General features: G+C 39.7%; 1 protein-coding gene across 7 annotated transcripts in view; it reads right to left on the bottom strand.

Annotated features, from left to right (window-relative positions):
• Positions 1 to 1,129: 1,129 nt before the first annotated feature.
• Positions 1,130 to 20,299, bottom strand: part of LOC129723869 (SH3 and multiple ankyrin repeat domains protein 1) — a 298,799-nt gene continuing 279,629 nt past the window's right edge. For 5 of the 7 annotated variants that reach the window (XM_055678331.1, XM_055678336.1, XM_055678334.1 and 2 more), the window contains 6 exons: positions 7,417 to 7,611; positions 6,415 to 6,856; positions 6,142 to 6,343; positions 4,829 to 6,085; positions 4,401 to 4,774; positions 1,130 to 4,340 (listed from right to left, as the gene is read on the bottom strand). In XM_055678331.1, the coding sequence (XP_055534306.1) occupies positions 3,548 to 4,340; positions 4,401 to 4,774; positions 4,829 to 6,085; positions 6,142 to 6,343; positions 6,415 to 6,856; positions 7,417 to 7,611 (3,263 nt within the window). In that variant the 3' untranslated portion in view covers positions 1,130 to 3,547. The remainder of the gene's footprint in view (positions 4,341 to 4,400; positions 4,775 to 4,828; positions 6,086 to 6,141; positions 6,344 to 6,414; positions 6,857 to 7,416; positions 7,612 to 20,299) is intronic. The other 2 variants (XM_055678335.1, XM_055678337.1) reach the window with 1 other exon arrangement.

Here is a 20,299-nt window from a genome sequence, read left to right as displayed (position 1 = left end):
ACGATAGCTGCTCGCGTAGAGATATCAAGATCGTCGTTGGGGACATGAACGGAAGGGTAGCCTTACATAAGCCGGTTATCGGCCCGCACAGCCAAAGTCACTTCTTTCCTCGACCAACGTACAGCAAAACAAATTGACCACGTTCTCAACGACGGCCCGTTCTTCTCAGACATTATAAACGTACGCACCAATCACGGTGATGATCGGACATGACCACTTCGATACAAAAAACTACAAAACCCTGATAACCGGTAGTCCTCTATGGAAGTCCTTTTGATATTTTCGAATAGAAGGTGCCTATCGGCAAACAGAAGGTGACTATCTACGGAGGAGCACAAGCGGACGACGGGTAATGGCTACAGCGCATGAACCATGAGTTACAATCGCTGCTTGGAGAGAACCCCATTGCACACCTGGCGAAAGACAATAGGTTGCGGTGGGCCGGTCACATCTCAAGAATGCCGGACGACAACCATGTGGAATCACTTCTTTTCAGCAACCCTACCGGCACAAGAAATTAAGGGGCGCAGCGTGCATGATGGCTCGACCAGATTGAAAAAAACTTGCGAGTGATGAGACGTCTGGGGAACTGGTGTAACACAGCCCAAAACCGAGTAAACTGGCGACTTCTTGATACAGCACGAGTTACTACAGCTCTCGTCTGACTGGTAAAGTGAGTAAGAGAGCAAGGGTTGAGAATCGATCCTGGGTGCAGAACTAGTTCTTAGCCAATGAATGACGACATCTCAATTTGTGTTGATTTTGATGCTCTGATAAGTAATATAGAATGTAGATATATTGAATACAATCATTCTCTGGGAAATTCTAGGGGGGGCTAAACACGTAGCCCCCCCGTAGTTGCGCCCATGGGTATAACCTAAAAAAATGACGACTCGGTTCCGTCGCAGTTATGAAGAGTTTTCTCTCAAAGTATAACTGCGGCCGACACTATCAGTATATTACAAATCGATATTGTTATTTTGTACTACATGGTTTACTGAAGAGGTTTTATGCAGAATGAAAAAAATAAATTACCTGCTATCCAAGAACTCCTTCAACCGACTATTGCTGGAAAATCCAACGACAGCGAGCACTTTCTTCTAACTAGGACTAAAAAACTTTTTCCTCCTTTTTTTGCTTATTGTTTGTGTTTTTATTATTATAATCACTATATTATAGCAGTTACTGTTTGTAATATCATATGATCGGATCATGCCGAAGAAGATACTTGCCGGAATCAAAAAAGATACTTTGCTTCAGATGTGAATATATGTGTGGATATTCCTTTAATTTTTGTTTTTTTTTTCTTGCGTCTTCTGCCGATCGTGGTTTGGATTTTTCCCGCGCAGCTCACTACACGCACACGTGCGCCTGTGTGAGTGAGTACACCAAATGGGTGACAACTAGTACGATTGGTTGCGATTGTGAATGTTTGGATGTAAGTGTGAGTATGTGTGGGTGGGTGTGCTACGTGTATGTGTTTGTGGGCGGGTTATTTCAGTACGGTTTGTTTGTTTGTTTTTTTTTCGCTTTTTCTACTTTCGTGGTGACCATCGTTTATCTGTGTATAAGGGTTTGAGTTATAATGCTGACTAAAATGCCTGTGACTGTTGCTTTGCTAAATGCGGTTATGTACTGTCGTTTGTCTAATATTCGTTCATGTTGTGTTTTTTTGCTGTTTAACTTGCTATAAAGGCTATTGCATTGTGTTACGTTTAGCATTCGTGTTGTAAGTTGTTTTCATTTTTGGACTGCTGCTTCGATTATGTTAGGCTATAAACCAGGTTGTGATGAGAACTATTTGGATTGTTTACGTTTTAAAATAGTTTTTGTTTTTTTTTTGTTTCACATTTTACGGACAGATTTGCTTGCTATTCGTTTTGTTTGCTCTAAGCTTACCGTTTTCTTTCTAGTGTTAAGTTTAATAGTAAAATTTCGCTTGCGCTTCATACGAATCGTGCTGAATGGCTGTTGTTTTTTTTTGTCTTCATGCATGTGTATGTGTTTGTGTCTATGTGTGTATGTGTGAGAGATTTTTTGCTTATACGACAAGATAATTGCGATGTTTTAAAACTCCGTTAGCATTAAATATTATGACGACACTTGTTACTTTTTTCTCAGATAGGTGACGAATTTATAGCTTTTCACTATGCATAGAGTAAAAAACTGCAAACTACAACTGGGGGAGGCAACAACAAAAAGTGTCTTTTTCTCGAGACCATTTCTGCTTACTTAATCATCATCACTCTATCGTAATTGTTTCATTACAAATTAGGTTTACCTCTCTAATGGTGCGGGGAAGAAAATGTACAACAGTAATATAACAACCAGGAGGGTGGATGAGAGTTTCCTTTAAAAATGTTCCCAATGTGGATTGTTCGCACTTTCAGACATATGTTTGGAGGATCTTATCATTAGCTACTATTCTGTTGACTTGTTAATTAATGTAATTAATTAAAGACAGAAAGTTCGAAACGATTCCGTATGAACAGGTGTTTAGAAAAGAAGCAGAAAATTACAAAAGATCAAATTCGGCTAAACGTGCGTCATACCAATTTCTGTTGAACAATCAAGTGCTGAGCAATAAATCACTTATTCCACCGAACTTTGAACTAAACTAAGGTAAAAGAACCATTATACACTAGTAAAATCCACTAAAAAGTAACGTTAAACCGAAATCGAAAACGAATTCTCAGATTGTTCCAGCCGCATACACTGATTGCCAATATTCGCTACGATGAACAACTTGAAAGATCGTTTTGCTTGCCGTTTTCAAAATACACAACCTAAAAACTGATACCTAGGGTAGGGGTGGTTAAACATTTATACAACTCAGTATTTCTACAACATTGATTGAAGGTTTCCGTTACTCGATTTTGGCTACTTATTGGAAGGGGGAGAAGGCGGAACGCCTTCAAGATTTGAGCTTTCGTCGACGAATTCGCTTTTCTTTTGCCCGGGTATTGCACGAGCTACTTGGGATGGGACAAGTAGAAATGGCCACCGGTTGGAAATCAGCAGCCCGAAGTGGGTGAAAGTATGTCTAGAAGGGGTTTTACGCCAACTCTGTAATAGAGGTTGCGATACTCTATCAGATTCAGATGAACCTTTATTATTTTACAAAACATACAAAGTTTGTCTGAATTCTGATAGGGTATCGCCAACTACTGCTAGAATTAGCGTGAAATCCTTCCTAATCAACCGTTTGAGCGTGAATAGTTTTTGCTTTCTCTCGTGGTTTTAAGTGCGCGATCGTCGCTTAGCTGGGTGCGGGTGCATGGTGCTTGGCTGAGCAATGCGTGGCACTCGCACACCCGACACTATCGTTAATTTCACCCGTATTCTCGTTTATTTAGTTCTTAGGTTTCTCTACACACGATAAAAGCTGTTTTTTTTTTCTTCGAGAAACTCCGCAATATAAGAAATAGGCCAGAGCATACAGATTATTAGTCCCAGTGAGATTAGCTTATCTAAATCGATACCTTTATCCTTAAAGTGGTTGCGATGTTCATTTATCTACTGGTAGAATGTTGAAAACTGTTTCCTCTTACTGACTATTTAGTCGGTTGACCTTCGGGACAGCGCCGACTATTCGGACACGCTTGCAATTTGGATTGTGGCCACCGATTAGCGCTGATGCCGGATAATGCTGGTGCTGATGCTGATGCTGGTGGTGGTGATGATGATGCTGCTGCGGCTGATGTGGGGGATGTCCCGGTCCGGAATCGCTAAACTCCGCCGGAGGTGGCAGCACCATAGCCGATCCATCCCCGACGGTGCCGTCTGCTGGTAGCGCACTTGAATCAGCCTCATCCGAATCAGCTTCAATCGGTGGTGGCAGTGTTGCTAGTGTGACAGCGTGCCGCTGCTGGATATTTTGCTGGTTGGCCTTTGCACGCTGTGCCGCAATAGTTGCCGCTTGCTTTCGGGTGAGGGAATTGTGTCGCTGGAAGCCGGTCGCTGGTGGACTGGGACTTTCATCGTCATCTTCGTCACTGCGCACTAGAGGCACCGTTGCCGTAATCATGACCGCCATCTTTTTCTGCTCCAACAGTGATCCCACCTTTTTTGGATCGAGAGCTGATGCAGTCGGTTTTGGATTCGGTGCCGGTATCTCGTTACAAGTGACGGTAACTTCCTGGTCGCTACTAACTCCCGAAGAGCTGTTGTCACCGTTGTCTTCGTTGTTCAAGCCAGCGGCCTGGTCAGCCGACTGGTTGTTTTGCTGCCGCAGAAAATCGTTCGGGTAGGATTTGGATGATTTGAGCTTTGTGCGGATTTTTTGGATCTCCTCCACCGAAAATGAGTGAGGAATTGAGCTGGAACCGGAGCTACTGCCACTAAAATATTTGAAAGAAACGCTCATTATCAAAACAATTTCCAGTAGAGCACAATCTCACCTCGTGTTGCTATTTCCACTCGTTTCAGCAGCCATACCGGGATTAACAACCGCACTTCCGTTAGTTCCCTTGCCGGTTGCTGCATTGTCAGCCGTCGTTCCGTTCACTTTCTTGCGCACCAGCCGAACCGAGTTATCTTCTTCGGTGTCCGATTCGCTCAGACTGTAATCTGGATCAGGTAGTGGAGGCGCACTGTGGGGAGGTGATTTGTACTGCTGTTGTTGCTGCTGGGTTTGAGGTTGGGCCAACTGCTGCATTGCGGGACGGCCAGGTTGAGCGTAGGGATTGCTACCACCACCGATGGTAACGGTGGTAACGTTGTTCGCGCTTGTCGCTAGACTGGTATTAGAGCGCAGGGATGATGCTTTGCGAACCTAAAAAGTACCATATTTTTAAAATCAAAGTTGTTGAATAAAAGTAAACCTCACCTCTGTTCCGGTACTACTGTTACCGCTGCTGCTGTTGCCACTGCTACTGGAGGCAATGCTGGTGGTCCGATAGCCAACGTTTCGGATGTCCTGCGGGGAGGCGTACAGCTTGGCATTCGAGGCTGGCTTGAAGCTGGACATAATCTCCGAGTCCTGAATTTTCGACTGCTGTTTGGCTTTCTGCTGAATGTGTTTCTGGAGCGCGGTGAGGCACTCGTACTCGGAGCCGCGGGAAATTTCCACCTTGACAACCTGTCCGACGGGTGGTGGAGGCGGCGGGTGGTTTGGTGGTGGGAGATTCAGTCTTTGCATTGACATGTGTAGGCTGTGGACGTCGTCTTGAGATCGATGACCTTTATGACCAACGGTATTGAACCAGCTGGACGAGGGAGTGAGCGTTCCGGCGCTACCTGCTGCCGAAATTGTACCCGCCGTTGCAAGGTCGGGTGTGCTGTGGAAGGTACGCTTCAAATCGGAACCGACCTGCGGAATTGGAATGGGACGACCTTTCAGCGTACCAATTTTGGATGACTTCTTGCGTTTCATCTCCGCCACGCTGGCGTATACAATTGGTCCCTTCTGTGGAGAGGTTGGGGGCGTTGCAGTACCACTATCAAAACCAGACTGGAACCGTGAGCTAGTCATAAGCATTGAGCAACGATTTGCATCGGCACCCTGCTGTCGCTGGAACAATTCTTCCAACTCAGCAGCTGTGATTCGACTAGAGGTGGGCCGCGCTTTGATACTGGCTGTTCGTGGCTGTGTCGGAGTTCCCGGTCCACCCTGGGTCGGCGTACTGATAGCGGACTGCGACTGCTGATGAATCGATTCGGCCGACGTGGATTTAGTTTGGTTGGTCAAATCATCGTCGTCTTTCTCGCCGCCTCCCTCCAAACCGGCGACCATCGATTTGGCACGAGCGCGTCCTACACTAAGCGTTGTCTTTGGATCTCGTCGCGGTGGCATCGGTGCGGGCAGTTTGCAACCGGCCAACCCAGCCGTTCCACCGTTCATTCGACGGGGCAGCGTGGAACACTGCCGGGATGAAACCGGAGTGCTCATACCGGATCCGGAATGTTGGCTACCGTCGCCACCTCCTCCAACACCGCCATTGCTGGCACTAATAGCACTTTCCATCATTGAATTGACCAAATTCTGCGGTAGCGTGATGACCGTCATCGAAACCAGCGAGCCCGAGTTCCGAATCAGGTCGACCACGTGCTCGTGTGAGGCACACGTGACGTCTTCGTTGTTGATCTGGAAGAAGGTGAGAGTGACTGGTAAAGTTATAGTTAGTAGCAAACGTTACTTACGGCAAGTAGAAAATCGCCCGGCTTGAGGCCGGCCATGTCGGCAACGCCACCCGGATCGACGTCATCCAGGTACTGCAGAGCTGGACAGCGGGGTGACGGTTTAAGCTGCATTAGTGGAGAGGACGCTTTGGCACCGCGTAGAATGAAACCGAAGCCTCGCTTCGCCCGGTGCAGGACCACATTGCGCGGTTCACCGGTGACCCTGGAAGAAAAAAAAACAAACCCAAATGCATCTTTTCTTTTAAAAAGAGAAAAAAAGTATTGGAAACTTACGCCTTTTTCGCCCTGGGCGCAGTTTGGCTGTTGTACTGCTGGGATTGCAACTGGTTTTGCTGCTGCTGCTGTTGTTGCTGCTGGTGTTCCGGCAGTTCGTTGCTTCCGGTGCTGATCACGTACATGTGATGGGGCGTAGAGGTCGACACGTTGATGATGCTTTTCTGCCGGAACTGAACCTCCTGCACGCAGTGGGCAGGGAAGAAACCGGTTTTGTTCGTACCGCGTACGAATCCTTCGAGCAGGCCGCAATCTGTCGAACCGACCACTTCGATCACGTCGCCCGGCTGGATGTGGATGTGCCCGGACAGGCCGGCGTCGTACCCCTCCATGCAGACCACCGTCGTACTCGGATGACCAATCGAACAGGCTGCACTGTCCGAGTTGGTGCCAACGCCGGACGAGTCGCTGATGATGTCGCTGGTGTCACCGAGGCTTTTGTCTGTTTGGGAATAAACCGGATGGAGAGAAAGGAAGAAAAAAAATAGATTCAGAAGTGAGAATAGCTGTCACTTACGCCTTAATTAGGAGAGTTAAATGATGGGCACGTTCCCTGCCTGTCGATCTGGCTGGCATAGCTTGCTATTCGTTTGAGGGGAGCTCTGAGCTCTGGTAAGTTAGAATAAAGCGAGCGCTTGGGTTAACTAAATATCACGCTGCTCCATTATTTGTTCTTTTTTTATTTGCATGATGTTTAAATGTATGAAAAACAATGAAAGTTTAATGTGAAAATCAACTGGTGAATGATTTGATTAGAAAAATATACATTCATATAAAATGCTTGATTATTAGTAATACATACAAGTTGCACATACACTTAACGAATCATGCACTAGAACACTTCTCGATGCAAAATTTCGACTAACATGGTACTATTTAGTTGAAAGGTAGTTAGCTTGCAAGCAGTCACCTGCTCCGGAACATCCGCGCACCGCGACCCTAACGGAGAAGAAACCTAAAACGCTACTGGCTAGGAGACTACACGCTAAATCAATACATTACCGGTAACAATGCTGATATCATCTTCATGGCTCCGATGGCTGGACGATCCCTCCGACAGGCTGGAGCTGGCCGAACTGAAGGGATGTTCGGACGGACAAGGCGACGGCGGACCGCCGTAAATGCGCGACAACGTTGAGCCCCAACCGAGCCCGGAACGGCGCCGTGGGTTGTAGCGGGGTGGACCGCGGAACGGGACTGCGTAGAGAATACGGGGATGGGTAGGTTTGATGGATAGTTCTGTTTGTTTTAGGTTTGCGTGCGCAGAGAGCAATAGCAACGATATCCAAAGAATAGTACCTTCTTCAATCATCATCTCTTCACATTGCAATTAGCGTCATCATCATCTTTATAATCCTCATCATCATCATCATCATCATTATCATTACAGGCGATATGTTTATAATAAAGTTAATGGTAGAAAACGGTAATTGGAAGTGCGACTGGTGCCAGTGCCGGAGTGAAATGTAGAAGCCGAGAACACACCTGACTGTACTGGCCTGATCAAGAAGCTGTTTTCGCACAGTCTCCGCGGTCTCCGTGATTTTCCGCATGTACGGCGTACGGAATGAGGCGAATGATTGTATTGACATATAAATACCTGGCACATTGCACAGCTCCGTGCTTGCAATAAACAGAAACAACAAATCAAGCGAGTAGCTATAATTTGTATGCGATTTAAATGCTGAGTGCAGTTCATCACGAGTGAGATGAAAAGCCGTACTCATTAGCCGCGATAGCTTTTGATTAAAGTGGTCGGGAGATGTAAGCGACTAAGTGATCATAAGGAAAAAAATGACCGACTCTTTGTTGCACCAGATTCACAGACTTTAAATGATATGCATTAATTGTTTTAAAAACTTCTAACAAATTAAAAAAAGGCTTACCTAAAAAACCTAAGCCTAAGGGAATCTAATAGTAGAAACTTATTTGAGTTTCATGCATCCATAATCTCAAGAATAAAAACACTACAAGGCGTGCTTTCCTGAAAAATCAGAAGATACACAATTCAGATAAATGTATGAGTTCTACGGCCCAAAAAACACGGTGCACAATCAAAACTTTATAGGTCCAGTGGTTGAATATTACAGCAATACAAGATGAAGTGAACAGGTCTCAGAATTGAGAAGAATTAGAGAAATTAGGAAACCGACAACAGTTTGAAAATCCACAAATTCTATGAACAAACAAACATGCATACAAGCATTTCATCGAAAAACCAAACAATCTAAAAGTTTTAAAATTTGAAAATCTAAGAAAGAATCTAATTCGAAAATCTAAGAAAGAATTTAGAAATTCCAAATGTTAAACTTTGTTGGTCCGATAATTGAATAAACCTCTAAAAACATGCGAAAAATAAATATCAGAAGTTGAAACGAAGAACATCTCAAAAAGATACTTAATTTCAACAGCAATCCGAGCCAATTTCAGCCATCTGATGCTGCGAGTCGCATTTCGAATGTACACAAATTTAAAAGAAATTTTTCTACACTAGTTGTATGCAAAGTCGATGATGGCCGCAGTTTAAAGTTTCAATTAAAATTTCTTACACTTTTCTCCTGTATAAAATTATTAGAATATTAAGAAACGCCGTGGCTCTTTTCTGTAGTTTTTTTTTTATTTTACAATAAATTCAATGATTTTTCTGTAGTACACGTGTTTGAAATTCTATCATTTTTTTAGAATATATTTTTGAAATGTTACTCAACAATAATAAGACTAATATTTTAAAAAATATTTATAGATATTAAATAACTTTCGAATTGGATACGTTTTCAAAATTTTTTTTTGAGTGTCGAGAAAAATCCATATCCACTCATGTACAAGAATCCCGAAACTTATGGATTTCAAGAACGCACTCTTTTGAAACAATACCTTCAAATAATATAAACAGGATCAGAAAATTTAAGCGGTATTGAAGGCGGAATTCCACAGTCTAAAACCTAAAGAATTATGATGAAAGGAACCAAACAACTCGTAGAAATTTTATTTAACATTAGGTACGCAACTAAGTTCCCTCTTTTTTTTCAAATTGAAATGCAACTTTAATTTGTAAAAACATGCAATTGCTTTGAAATGGCTTGCTGGGTAACCCCTAATACCGAAGCAAGCAGTTCCTGCGTTGAACATGGATCTTCGCCAAGCAATTTCTCCAATTCAGCGTTTTCGAAGGTTTTTCGCCTTCCTTTACGCAGACAGTTGTTAGCATTAAAATTACCGTCTTTAGAGCAACGGAACCAATCACGGCACAATATTATACTTAGAGAATCATTACCGTATTTTTTTTAACTCTTGATGCGCTTCAGTCGCTGTTTACTTCGAATGAAATGAGAAAAGTAACACGATTATTTGTTAGTAACACGATTATTTGTTACCAAATCTGACATGTTTTACACGACTTAAAGTATATGTAACAGTGGCGTAGCCAAGGGGAGTTGCAGGGCACAGTGATTCGAATTGTACAGGTAACAGAATCAGGTGTGTTTTGACTATAACAACCTTTTTTGGAACTGTCATGATCCAATTTGTTTCAATTTTCTGATACAGTCACACCTCGATATAAGGCAACTTTATTTTTGTTTTCGTTACGTTATATCGAGTTACGTTATATCGAAGCAAAAAAAATCGTTTTTTTTAATTAATGCAAGAATGTTAATGGTTACCCAAATATGCGCGAAAACCCATTTTCCATCACCTATCAGTATTTTTAAACCATTCTTATGCCCATTTAGGACAATTTTCAACAAGCAGAAATTTATTTTTTAATTGATGCAAGACTGTTGACGGTTACTCAAAGATGCGCGAAAACTTATTTCCCATCACTTATCAGTACAGTAAGGTCGCTCTTTACGCGGGTTGCTTTCCTCCATTACTCAAAAACGGTTCAAGATATCGACCTCATTTCAATCACGTTTTTCGTTTTAGGACACGATTGATCATATATATGTTTTCGAAAAAAAATCACATTTTTTGGTGTAAATACTCAGAATTTAAAATATTGCATTTTGGTCTCTAGATTGGCCACTATCATATTCAAACGAGGTTTTAACGTTTAAGGACGGTTTTCTTTGTTATATTTGCAACTGAAAAAAGTCGTTTTTTACGCGGGCCCATACAAATTTGGAACGCATCCCCAACGTAAAAAGCGACCTTAGTGTATTTTTTAACCTTTCTTATGCCCATTTAGAGAAAATTTCAACAAACAAAAAATAATAATTTTTTTTAATTGATGCAAGACTGTGAATTGTTACTGAAGAATGCGTGAAAACCTGTTTTCCATCACCTATTAGTATTTTGAAACCTTTCTTATGCCCATTTAGGACAATTTTCGCATAAGTTTCATTAATTTTAAAACTTACTGCAAACATTTTTTGAAGCAATTTATACTCCGAAAACAGTTGCTGTATCATTTATTTTCAATTTCAAAACATTTTCAAAGTTACGTTATATCGAGGTAAAAGTTACGTTATATCGAGGTTGCCTTATATCGAGGTTGCCTGATATCGAGGGATGACTGTATTCCCATTATCATGCATACATAATAGGGTGCTAATAGAATATACGGAAAAGTTTGACCATCGAATTTTAAAATGCGGCAGTGTTGCGGCAGAACGTAGTTTGTCGCAGTTCCCCAGCCGGCAATCCAATTCGAATATTATCTACACGATCACAAGAAATAGACAATAAAGTGACTCTAATCAGTTCGCTCGGAGCCACCGCCGCTGTCGGCTGGCCGTGCACTCAACACAACAGCAGCTTTTGTTTTGTCTTGTATCACACCGTTCCGTCTTTGTGTCGTTTGCTGCTGTTTTACACAACGGGTTCTATTGTGCGCGATCAGGTAGTTTTCAGAAGTTTTGCCTTCGCGAGAAAAGTCCCTATGCAAAATTTAAGCGCAATCGGGTTTCCATAAGTGAACCCTCAAAGCCATCAAAGTTTGACTTTTCTACCATTGGGAAACTTCCCGTATTTCAACACCAAAAATCATAATTCGAATATATGTAGACAAATGTTTGAGAACAAATTTGTAAATTTGAGCTGAGTGTTCCACAACCCTTCTAAGAAACTAGGCAGAAAACATAAAATTCAAGCGAAAAAGTAACTATCTTTAGCCGCTTGTCATCGAATTGGATGCAAATATCTGCAAATGGAACCTTTAACAAATCTTTCCTGAGCCCTGAGTCTTTCGTTTGGTGGTAAGTTGGTGATAGTATCTCGCGCGGAACACATTTAAAAGTTTACATGAATTTTAATATTAGTGGTGCTCTTTGACTTTAATACTACGTTCCCTCTTACGACTAATTTTGAGACAAGTTTAGCACATACCTATCCAAACAACATCGCAATAGCAAAACATACCTGTTTTCTGAAGGTTCATAATGAAAATAAACATATGAAGGGACTGAATTTGTTCCAAGAACCAAATTCCTTGATTTTCCCTGATATTCCCTGAAATATGACATTATTTTCCCTGATATTTTTTAGCATTCGGCACAAAAAAGGGCAACGTAGAATAACGCAACTCTGGAATCCCAGTGAAAAAAGTATTCAATTGGATATGAAACCTAACCGTGAAGGTCCCGAATTAGCCTTTTATGTTAAAAAAATCAGTTTTTTCGCTATAGAGTCGTTTAAAAAACAATCATCTCTCGTTTAAAAATTGTTCCCTGAATATTTTTTCAGTTTTCCCTGAGATTTCTCGATTTCCAGGATCGAATGGGGTTCAGGGCTTTGATGTTCAATGTTTTTCAATAGGTTTTACATTACGGTTTATTAATGGAATGAACAGAAAAAAATAGCCTTCAAAAGTTTGGTTTTCTCGTAAAAGCTTGAAAAAAAATGTAACATTTGTAAATTCACAATCACGTGTTCCAGCATGCAAGATTTATAAAACAAAAAAAAAAATCGAAAAATATGAAGCAATACAATACTGAATACCTGAGAGAATTTCTTCAATCGTATTTTGATTGTGTTTAAGCGAATCCTCCAAGGGCATCATAGTTCAATAATCAAAGTAAAAAAAGTCTATAAAAATCCAAATTTCGATGTGGTTCATAGCTCCATAAGTGGATTTCTTAGAATCTAGCCATTCATGAACCAGCAAATGATTTCAAAACTAATGAGCAATCAGAAAATGAAGGTATCCAAAAAGTAACATCGAAGAGTAATAATAAAAATTAGCAAAATCCCGGTATGTCAGAGTATGATCGTCTTCGTAATGAGTTTATTCGCACGCATTCGATTCCGTCACTTACACGGGTGAGACAAAACCTTTCCTTTCCGCCACAGGCGTGGAGTTGCAGGGGTAAACTCGGTCTCCAACAACAACGATTGTAATATCTTCTTCTTCATTTTAATAACTGTAATGGATCTTTACAAAGCGGAAACTACTGAATTGTTGTACATTGAAGATGGTAAACTAATCCCAAATAGCCATATACATGGTTCTTTGTGCAACTTCACTAACTCAGATTTATCGCGAAGGAGCAACTACTAAATGTATGGCCGTCAAGCTCAAGCTCAAGAATTTCCAGAAACCCATTTAGAATCCTAAATTGATTTGTAAAATAATAGACATGAAATGGAAGATTGTCGATTTCTAACCATTCCAGTTAATTTTGGGGCCTCTAGCCGCCTCGAAAGGGGGTATGGGGAGCTGCAGAAAAATTTGCTCACCGGGTTCGTTTTCTCTCTGATTGCTTACGGGAAAACTCCATCTGAAGATTCGATACACTTCCCAAACTGCTACCAAAATACACGGAAACGGTTAAAAAGTTATAATCTTTTATCAAGTTTGAGCTTTAGGGCATTTTTCCCGTTTTTTGTCGGTCAGTGACCGATGTATGGAAAATCCAAGTATTACACATTACTAGGTTTTGCCTAGAGCTTAGACTAGAAAAAAATGAAAGATTATAGATTTTTTACCATTTCTGTGAATGTTGGTGCCCCTAGCAAAGATAACTTTTTCAAAGACTTAAATGAGTCTCCTGTATACCAATGTAGAAGCGACGAACCCGGTGAGCATTTGCTCTGCGGCCTTTTGACGATCTTCTGCATTCACTAAGGGCACCAAAATTCACAGGAATGGTTAAAAAGTTATAATCTCCTTATGGAAACTCGTTTGAGCTTTGGGGTAACGTTTTTTTTTGCTTTTGTCGACCAGTGTTATAATAATATATGAAATAAAACTCGGATACCCTGCAATTTGGACCTTTAAAACGCAAGAATTCTTGAATTGCGTATTTTGTTTCAGACACTTTGAGTGATCTTATGCCCCGTAGTGAAACTTGAGTTCTACGAAAATCGGCAAAAGATTATTCTTAGGACAAATTTTAGGGCGGCGAAAATGTTTTCTAAATAAAATTCCCTGATTTTCCCTGAAATATAACATTAATTTCCCTGATATTTTTCAACATCCGGCACAAAAAAGAGCAACGTAGACTTACGCAACTCTGAAGAATTTTTCAAGGAGTATCCAAAAAATGGTCACAAGACGGGACGGATCAAAATGTTCAAATAAAGGGAATTGTCCCGTTTAAAACGGTAAGTCTAGTCACCCCGGTAAAATACTCATGGTTTTTGGCTATATTTCTCCCAAGGCGTGTACACAATGTATATCAAATGCCGAAATATAAATGCGTGAGTACCCCGAGAATCATTATACGATTTTGCGAATCACTGCGACTTTACTTTAATTCACACGGATTTTCATTTGTTTATTGCGGTTGTATACACTTTTTCTTAGCCGGAAGTTTTTCATTCTCTTTTCATTCAACTCATTTTATATTTTAAAAAAGGTCTTTTCAGACCACCTTATATTATGCTTACTACGAAACTACAATTTGTTTTTTGATTTGAACAATATATGAATTGCCATCTTTATCCAAATTTTTCGATGTCCGAATCAAGGCAATAACTTATTCTATTCAACTATAGTTCTGATATTAACCCACTAACATCACCTCTGAATTTCACTACTTCAGTAAACGTTCTTCTTCGATTAATGTGGAAAATGAAACCGTGTTGATTCTATCACTCTTCGATACTAACTGGGGTTGATCGGTTGATTGGTTGAGGGTGGACATGCTCGAATGTACAAAGAATAAAAACATTTACATTCATCCGGACAACACACAAGTGACGGAGATAAGATATGTTTTATTACCGCCATCGCGCTGTAAAGCGCATTTTTCCTGTCCGTCCCTCTGCGTACGCCTTTGAATGCAGATTTTCGCTAGTAAAGCTAAATTTTGCGTGAGTCTATTTTACTTAGAATCGCCGCCAAAGGCGGTCTTATTGTGAAGTTAATTGTACCAGATAGGTTTTCATCGATTATTATTTTCGAAATTGCGTACCAAATTATTTCGCAACAACAACGCTCCAGAGTGTGCACTAATCATTACAAAGGAATCCACTTTATCGCACAAATAAATACCTCATCATCATTTGAAGCTGCGCTGTGACAAAGTCTGTCAATAAATGATTCGTAGTTATTTACCGCTTATCAACCCGGAACAATGACGTAGTGTGTACTAACTACTACCAAGGATTGCGTCGTTATCGATGAGGGAGCCTTCTACGGAAAGTTGGTCAACAATTATTAGGGTCAGCCTATCTTTATTGCCAATACGAACTGGACGCATTCTCGGGTGATGATTCGTATCGATTGGCGACATTTGCCTTTCGCATTGTTTCTGCTGTTTACAGCTAATTATATTGGAAGAGTTCGACCTGCCAGCGATGGGGGTAGGTGAATTGCAAATTAAGCGAAAAAAGGCGAGTGCCAGACGTGCTATTTTTACAGCAATGATGAAGATTGTCGTCGCGTCAGTTGTCAGCACAATAAAGTGTGTACAGAAAACACTCGTGAAGCTCGCCCACAATCGCCGGCAAGTTTATAAACAGTTGCGTCGTCGGCGTCGTCGTCGTCGCTAGGCGGATCCGAGAAAACGGCAATGTTTGCAAACATATCGCCACTCGGGCACTTGCTTATCGGGTGTTGATCCTGCACACCGGATAAGTGGGTGGTCGCCGCCATTGTTCACTTTCACTCGTTCCGCTGGGGGGGGGGGGGGGGGTGCTTCTAAACAGGAGCATTCATTTCGCTCGTCTTGAAGTGGAAATCACTCAACCCTATCGTTAGTCGTTATGCATGTGTGTTTGTGTGTGTATGTATGTGAGTTTTGATAAACCCGACGGGAGTTTCGTTTGTAGAGCGCAAAGGGATTATCGTCTAATGGCGTTGCATAAAATATGAATAAAGCGATTGGAGTGATCCATTTGAGGACTGACTGATGGCGGGAGACAGCAGCCAGGGCGGTTGGGGGCGATCTAAATGCTGTGGAAACTTTTCCGCCGGTCGGAGTAGTTTTAATTCAGTTTCAATCTGTTGCTTTGAAAGTCGGTATTTGTTTCTCTTTTCGAGAAGGCACTACGTAGAAGTGTTCCATTCTGTAATATGAATCGATAAATGTAGGACCTTTCGTGCAATGAGAACACTTATACAGTACAGTTACAAAAGTGTACTGTCTAGTACCATACTAGTACTTAGGTAGTGACAAAATGTTTACGTTTTGAACTATAAAAAAATCGTGTTTAGTGTTTCCAAGTGAAATTCGACGGTAAATTGGACAAATGAGAGAAATAAGATGTTAAGAATATAGGTGTAGCTAGCTGTTGAAATGAATAATGGAGCGATTACCCTATTTGTTCATTTATTTTTTTTGTATTTTTCTTGACCTGAAAACTTTAAACGATTTTCAGTCCACCTTTTCCCAAAAATCTTTTTTTTTTGTACTCATTCTGCCTTTGAAAAATATTTTTAGCAACTTCAGGATAGTTTTTCAACGAATAATTTCTTACTGTCATTATCATTTTAATCTTTTTTTATAATTTTACCATTTCACGAAACTATAGAATTTTTCACAGCGTTGGCACGACATCGAAGATACGAAAAAAGGTTGCCATAAAGCTCAAAATAGTTGCCATACAAGGATTAGAGCTTTTTCACTATTCCTGTGAAATTAGATGCCTCTAGCCAGAGTAGAAATGCGTCAACTTACGTCAAAGTGTTGCATGGTAATTGCTCGCCGGGTTTGTCGCGTCAACGTTATGTGTACTCAAAAACTCATTTAAGTCTCTGTAAAACTGTTGGTAGCTAGGAGCACCAAAATTCACAGGAATGGTTAAAAAGCTATAATCTTTCCTTTTTTTATTTAAATCAATTATACAAGTTGTAAAAATTTCGCAAATGTTTTTTTACAGAATCGCTCATAAGGGATTCCCAAAATCCCAAATATTAAGTCCCAAATTCTGGACTTCTAATCTAATTCTAAATCTAAAACCACAAAATTTCCAATCCGCATGAAATTCTAACGAAATCTTTATTGAAACATTGCAAATCCGAAATCCTAAATTTCAAACCACAAATCACAATAAATTGATGAAAAGCTTCCAATATAAAATTTTGAACCGAGACGCAAATCCAAAATATCAAATCTGAAGTTCGAAGTAGGTACGGATCTAAAATGCCGAATGCGACATCCAAAATTCAAATGGTATCACTGAACTCTATCATAATCGAAATGAAAAATGCCAAATATTGAATGTTAACTCCAAAATCCAGAAATTTAAAATTTGAAATCTATTTTCAAAACATCCAAACCGTGAATCACAATTATAATTATAGGAGTTATAAAAAAATTGTGAAATGTTTTGCGTTCTCAAATCAAATAAAATTCGGAATTTACAATGAAAATTTACAAATTCGAAACCCTACTGTAGTTTCAATCTAATTCGAATTTAAATCCACAAAATTCCAAACCCACATAACATTTTGAAAGCAATCTCTGAAATAAAATCTTCACTTTAGTATGAAATCGAAAGTTCGAATCATTCAAATCTGAAATCTCAACTTTTAAACCACAAATCAAAATGAATAGTTGGCAAAATTTTTAGTACCAAAAATGTCCTATCATAGCGAAAATCCAAAACATCAAAGTTATGTATACAAAAGGACCAGAATCCGGCATCCAAAATCTGAATCGGTAGCTCACATATCCGAAGCAAAAAATGTCAAACCTTAAAATTGAATTTGGAAATCACAAACCCAAACTCCACAACCACAAACTACAAAATCCAAAAATTCAAAATTTGAAATCTATATTCAAAACATCCAACCCGTAAATCCCAAATACGGAATCCGGAATCCCCGTTATGAAACGCGAAATTTGAAATTCATAATCGAGAATCCAAAGACCTTAATTCTATGACCTGAATCGGAAATTTAAAACAGACAATCTGAAATTTTGATTTGAAATATCACACCCAAAACTGATTTGGAGTAAATTTTAAGCCAATTTTTTATTTAATGATTTAAGTTTAACTTAGGATTACATGGTTTTAAATTTTTGATTTTGTATTGGGTTTTTTTACTGACTTCTATTTTCCGTTTTTTTGACTTCACAATCATATTTCAGCTATCTTCTATCCAGTTCAGAATCGTTTTCTTTTAATCTAATCTAATTCGGAATATAAATCCACAAATTTCCAAATCCACATAACGTTTTGAAAGCAACCTCTAAAATGAAATCTTCCCGTTAATCTGAAATCAAAAGTCCAAATCTCTCGAATCTTAAATCCCAACTTTAAAACCACGAATCACAATTAATTATTGACAAATTTCCAGTACCAAAAATTACTAATCATATCAAAAATCCAAAACATCAAATCCATGTATCCAAAAAGGCTAAAATCCGGAATATAAAATCTGAGCTAGTGACTCACATAACCGAAGGGAAAAATGTCAAATCATTATTTTAAGCTCCGAAATCTCAATTCTAAAATGTGAAACCGACATCTGATACTTTTGAAACTGAAATTCAGAATTTTAATTGTGAATCTCAAATCAGAAATCAGCATTATGAGGTACGAAATTTTAAATCCCGAATCGAAATCCACGCACCGAAATCGGAAATTGGAAAATCCAGAACTTTCCAATTCAAAATTTCAAAAAGTTTTTTTTTATATTTTTTTGCTGTTTAAAGGTTTTAGGCTAAGCTTGAGGTTACTTGTTTTGTTTCCCTATTATGGGTCATATTTTTCGCTCTGTGTGCCAATCGTTTACCATTTTCAATCCGACTTAGGAGTAATTTTGGTTCATTTTCCATTTCCAATTATGGCTTTTTTTTTCTTCACATCCAATTATGGCTTATTAACATTTTCATTGTGTTCCCTTTTTTTATAAGTTGATGTATTTTGAAATCTATACATATAAAAATGGAGTTCTGTCTGTCTGATTCATATAGACTTGGAAATGACCGAGCCGATCGGCGTGAAAATTTGTATGTAGGGGTTTTTGAGGCCAGAGAAGATTCTTATGATAGTTTAAGACTCTCTCCTCAGTAAGGGAGAGCTCTCATACAAATGAAACACAAATTTCTGCATAACTCGAGAGTCAATCAAACAAATAGAACTAAAAATAGGATAGGATAAATAGCATTTTTTTCACAAATCGAAAACTAACTAAGCAAATGGAATCAACTGAGGCATGTTTTTTGGAGCAAGAAATATTTCTATGGTGTTTGCACACACCTCCCTGGTCTGGAAGTGAGGGTTCCCATACAAATAAAAACCAATGAAACATCACAAATTCTAAGTCGATGTATCACCGTGTAGTTTATTATTGGATCCATAGAAATAAGCAGGTGATAATGATAATTGCTTCATATTGTTTGTGTGTAGCCTTGGTGCTACATTCCGATTCGGAACTCGACCTTCTGTTCATTTATACACAGACTTCGCAGCCGACTGTTAAGTGTACAGGACAATTGCGGGGCTAGCGCTACGATCCTACTGACACTAACAGTCTCTCCTGAACCGGGTCTCGAACCTAAGACGACTGGCTTGTTAGACCAGCATCGTACCTCGAGACCAACTGGGAGTGTGTAGACGATTATTAATTTCCAATCAGGACCTTTGATTTGGCAGCTAGTCTCAGGATTCCACTTTCCCAATCTTTCTTACAACAAGCTGGTAGTTATGAATAGAATTTCTATAATGTATAAGGCACACTTAAATCAGGTTTTCGTAAATCAGTTCTGGTGCTCCAGAACATGAATAGTGGGCAATTTTCCAGAAGCAGAATATTCATAAATTAGGCCTAAAAATATAATTATTTTGGAATATGTTTAAGAAGGTGTTATTATTTAACTTATACGAGCTATTCATTATTCTGTTGAGGCTCTGACGTGTGCAATTTTAAATTAGATTTTTAGAATCTTGTTTGTATAAAAAGACTTATTTTTATGATTCAGTGTAAATTTTTTGAGTATTACGGTAAGATTATCCAACGCCGAGGACTAGTTCTTCAGACAACTTTTTCTCAGGTGTTATTGAGATTCGAACTATTTCTAATGCTCCAATAAATTCTAACTTATTTTTTTGTCGCTAGCATTACCTCACTGTGTAATGGACAGATAAATGTTTGAGCTACAGGACATTTTCTGTTATATCCGTTTGGGTTTGGGTAGAAGGGTCTTTTCAACACGTAGAGTTCAACGATTTTTGAACGAAAATATAATGCAGCGCCACAGAACATAACAACAGGTGCAGTCAAATTTAAAACCAGCCGCTGTCTTTTCGGCGGTCTTTTATCCGTGTAGATTATTTCATAGACCAATGCGAGGATTAAAAATTATTGTGAATATAAAACCAGTGCCAGATCGATTAGTTTATGGTACACATGGTGACAGCGGCGGGATTCCGCAAAATACACATTCCGTAATGTCCTCTTAATTTGCTTTATCTGATCGACGCCAATGCATTCGTCACTCAAATAGTCAACTAAGTCTTCAAAAGATGAACTTTTTTGAGTTTTTGCCATATT

This window comes from Wyeomyia smithii, chromosome 2, assembly GCF_029784165.1.
Source record: "Wyeomyia smithii strain HCP4-BCI-WySm-NY-G18 chromosome 2, ASM2978416v1, whole genome shotgun sequence".
NCBI classification, from domain to species: Eukaryota; Metazoa; Arthropoda; class Insecta; order Diptera; family Culicidae; genus Wyeomyia; species Wyeomyia smithii.
This window is presented reverse-complemented; position numbering and strand designations above follow the sequence as displayed.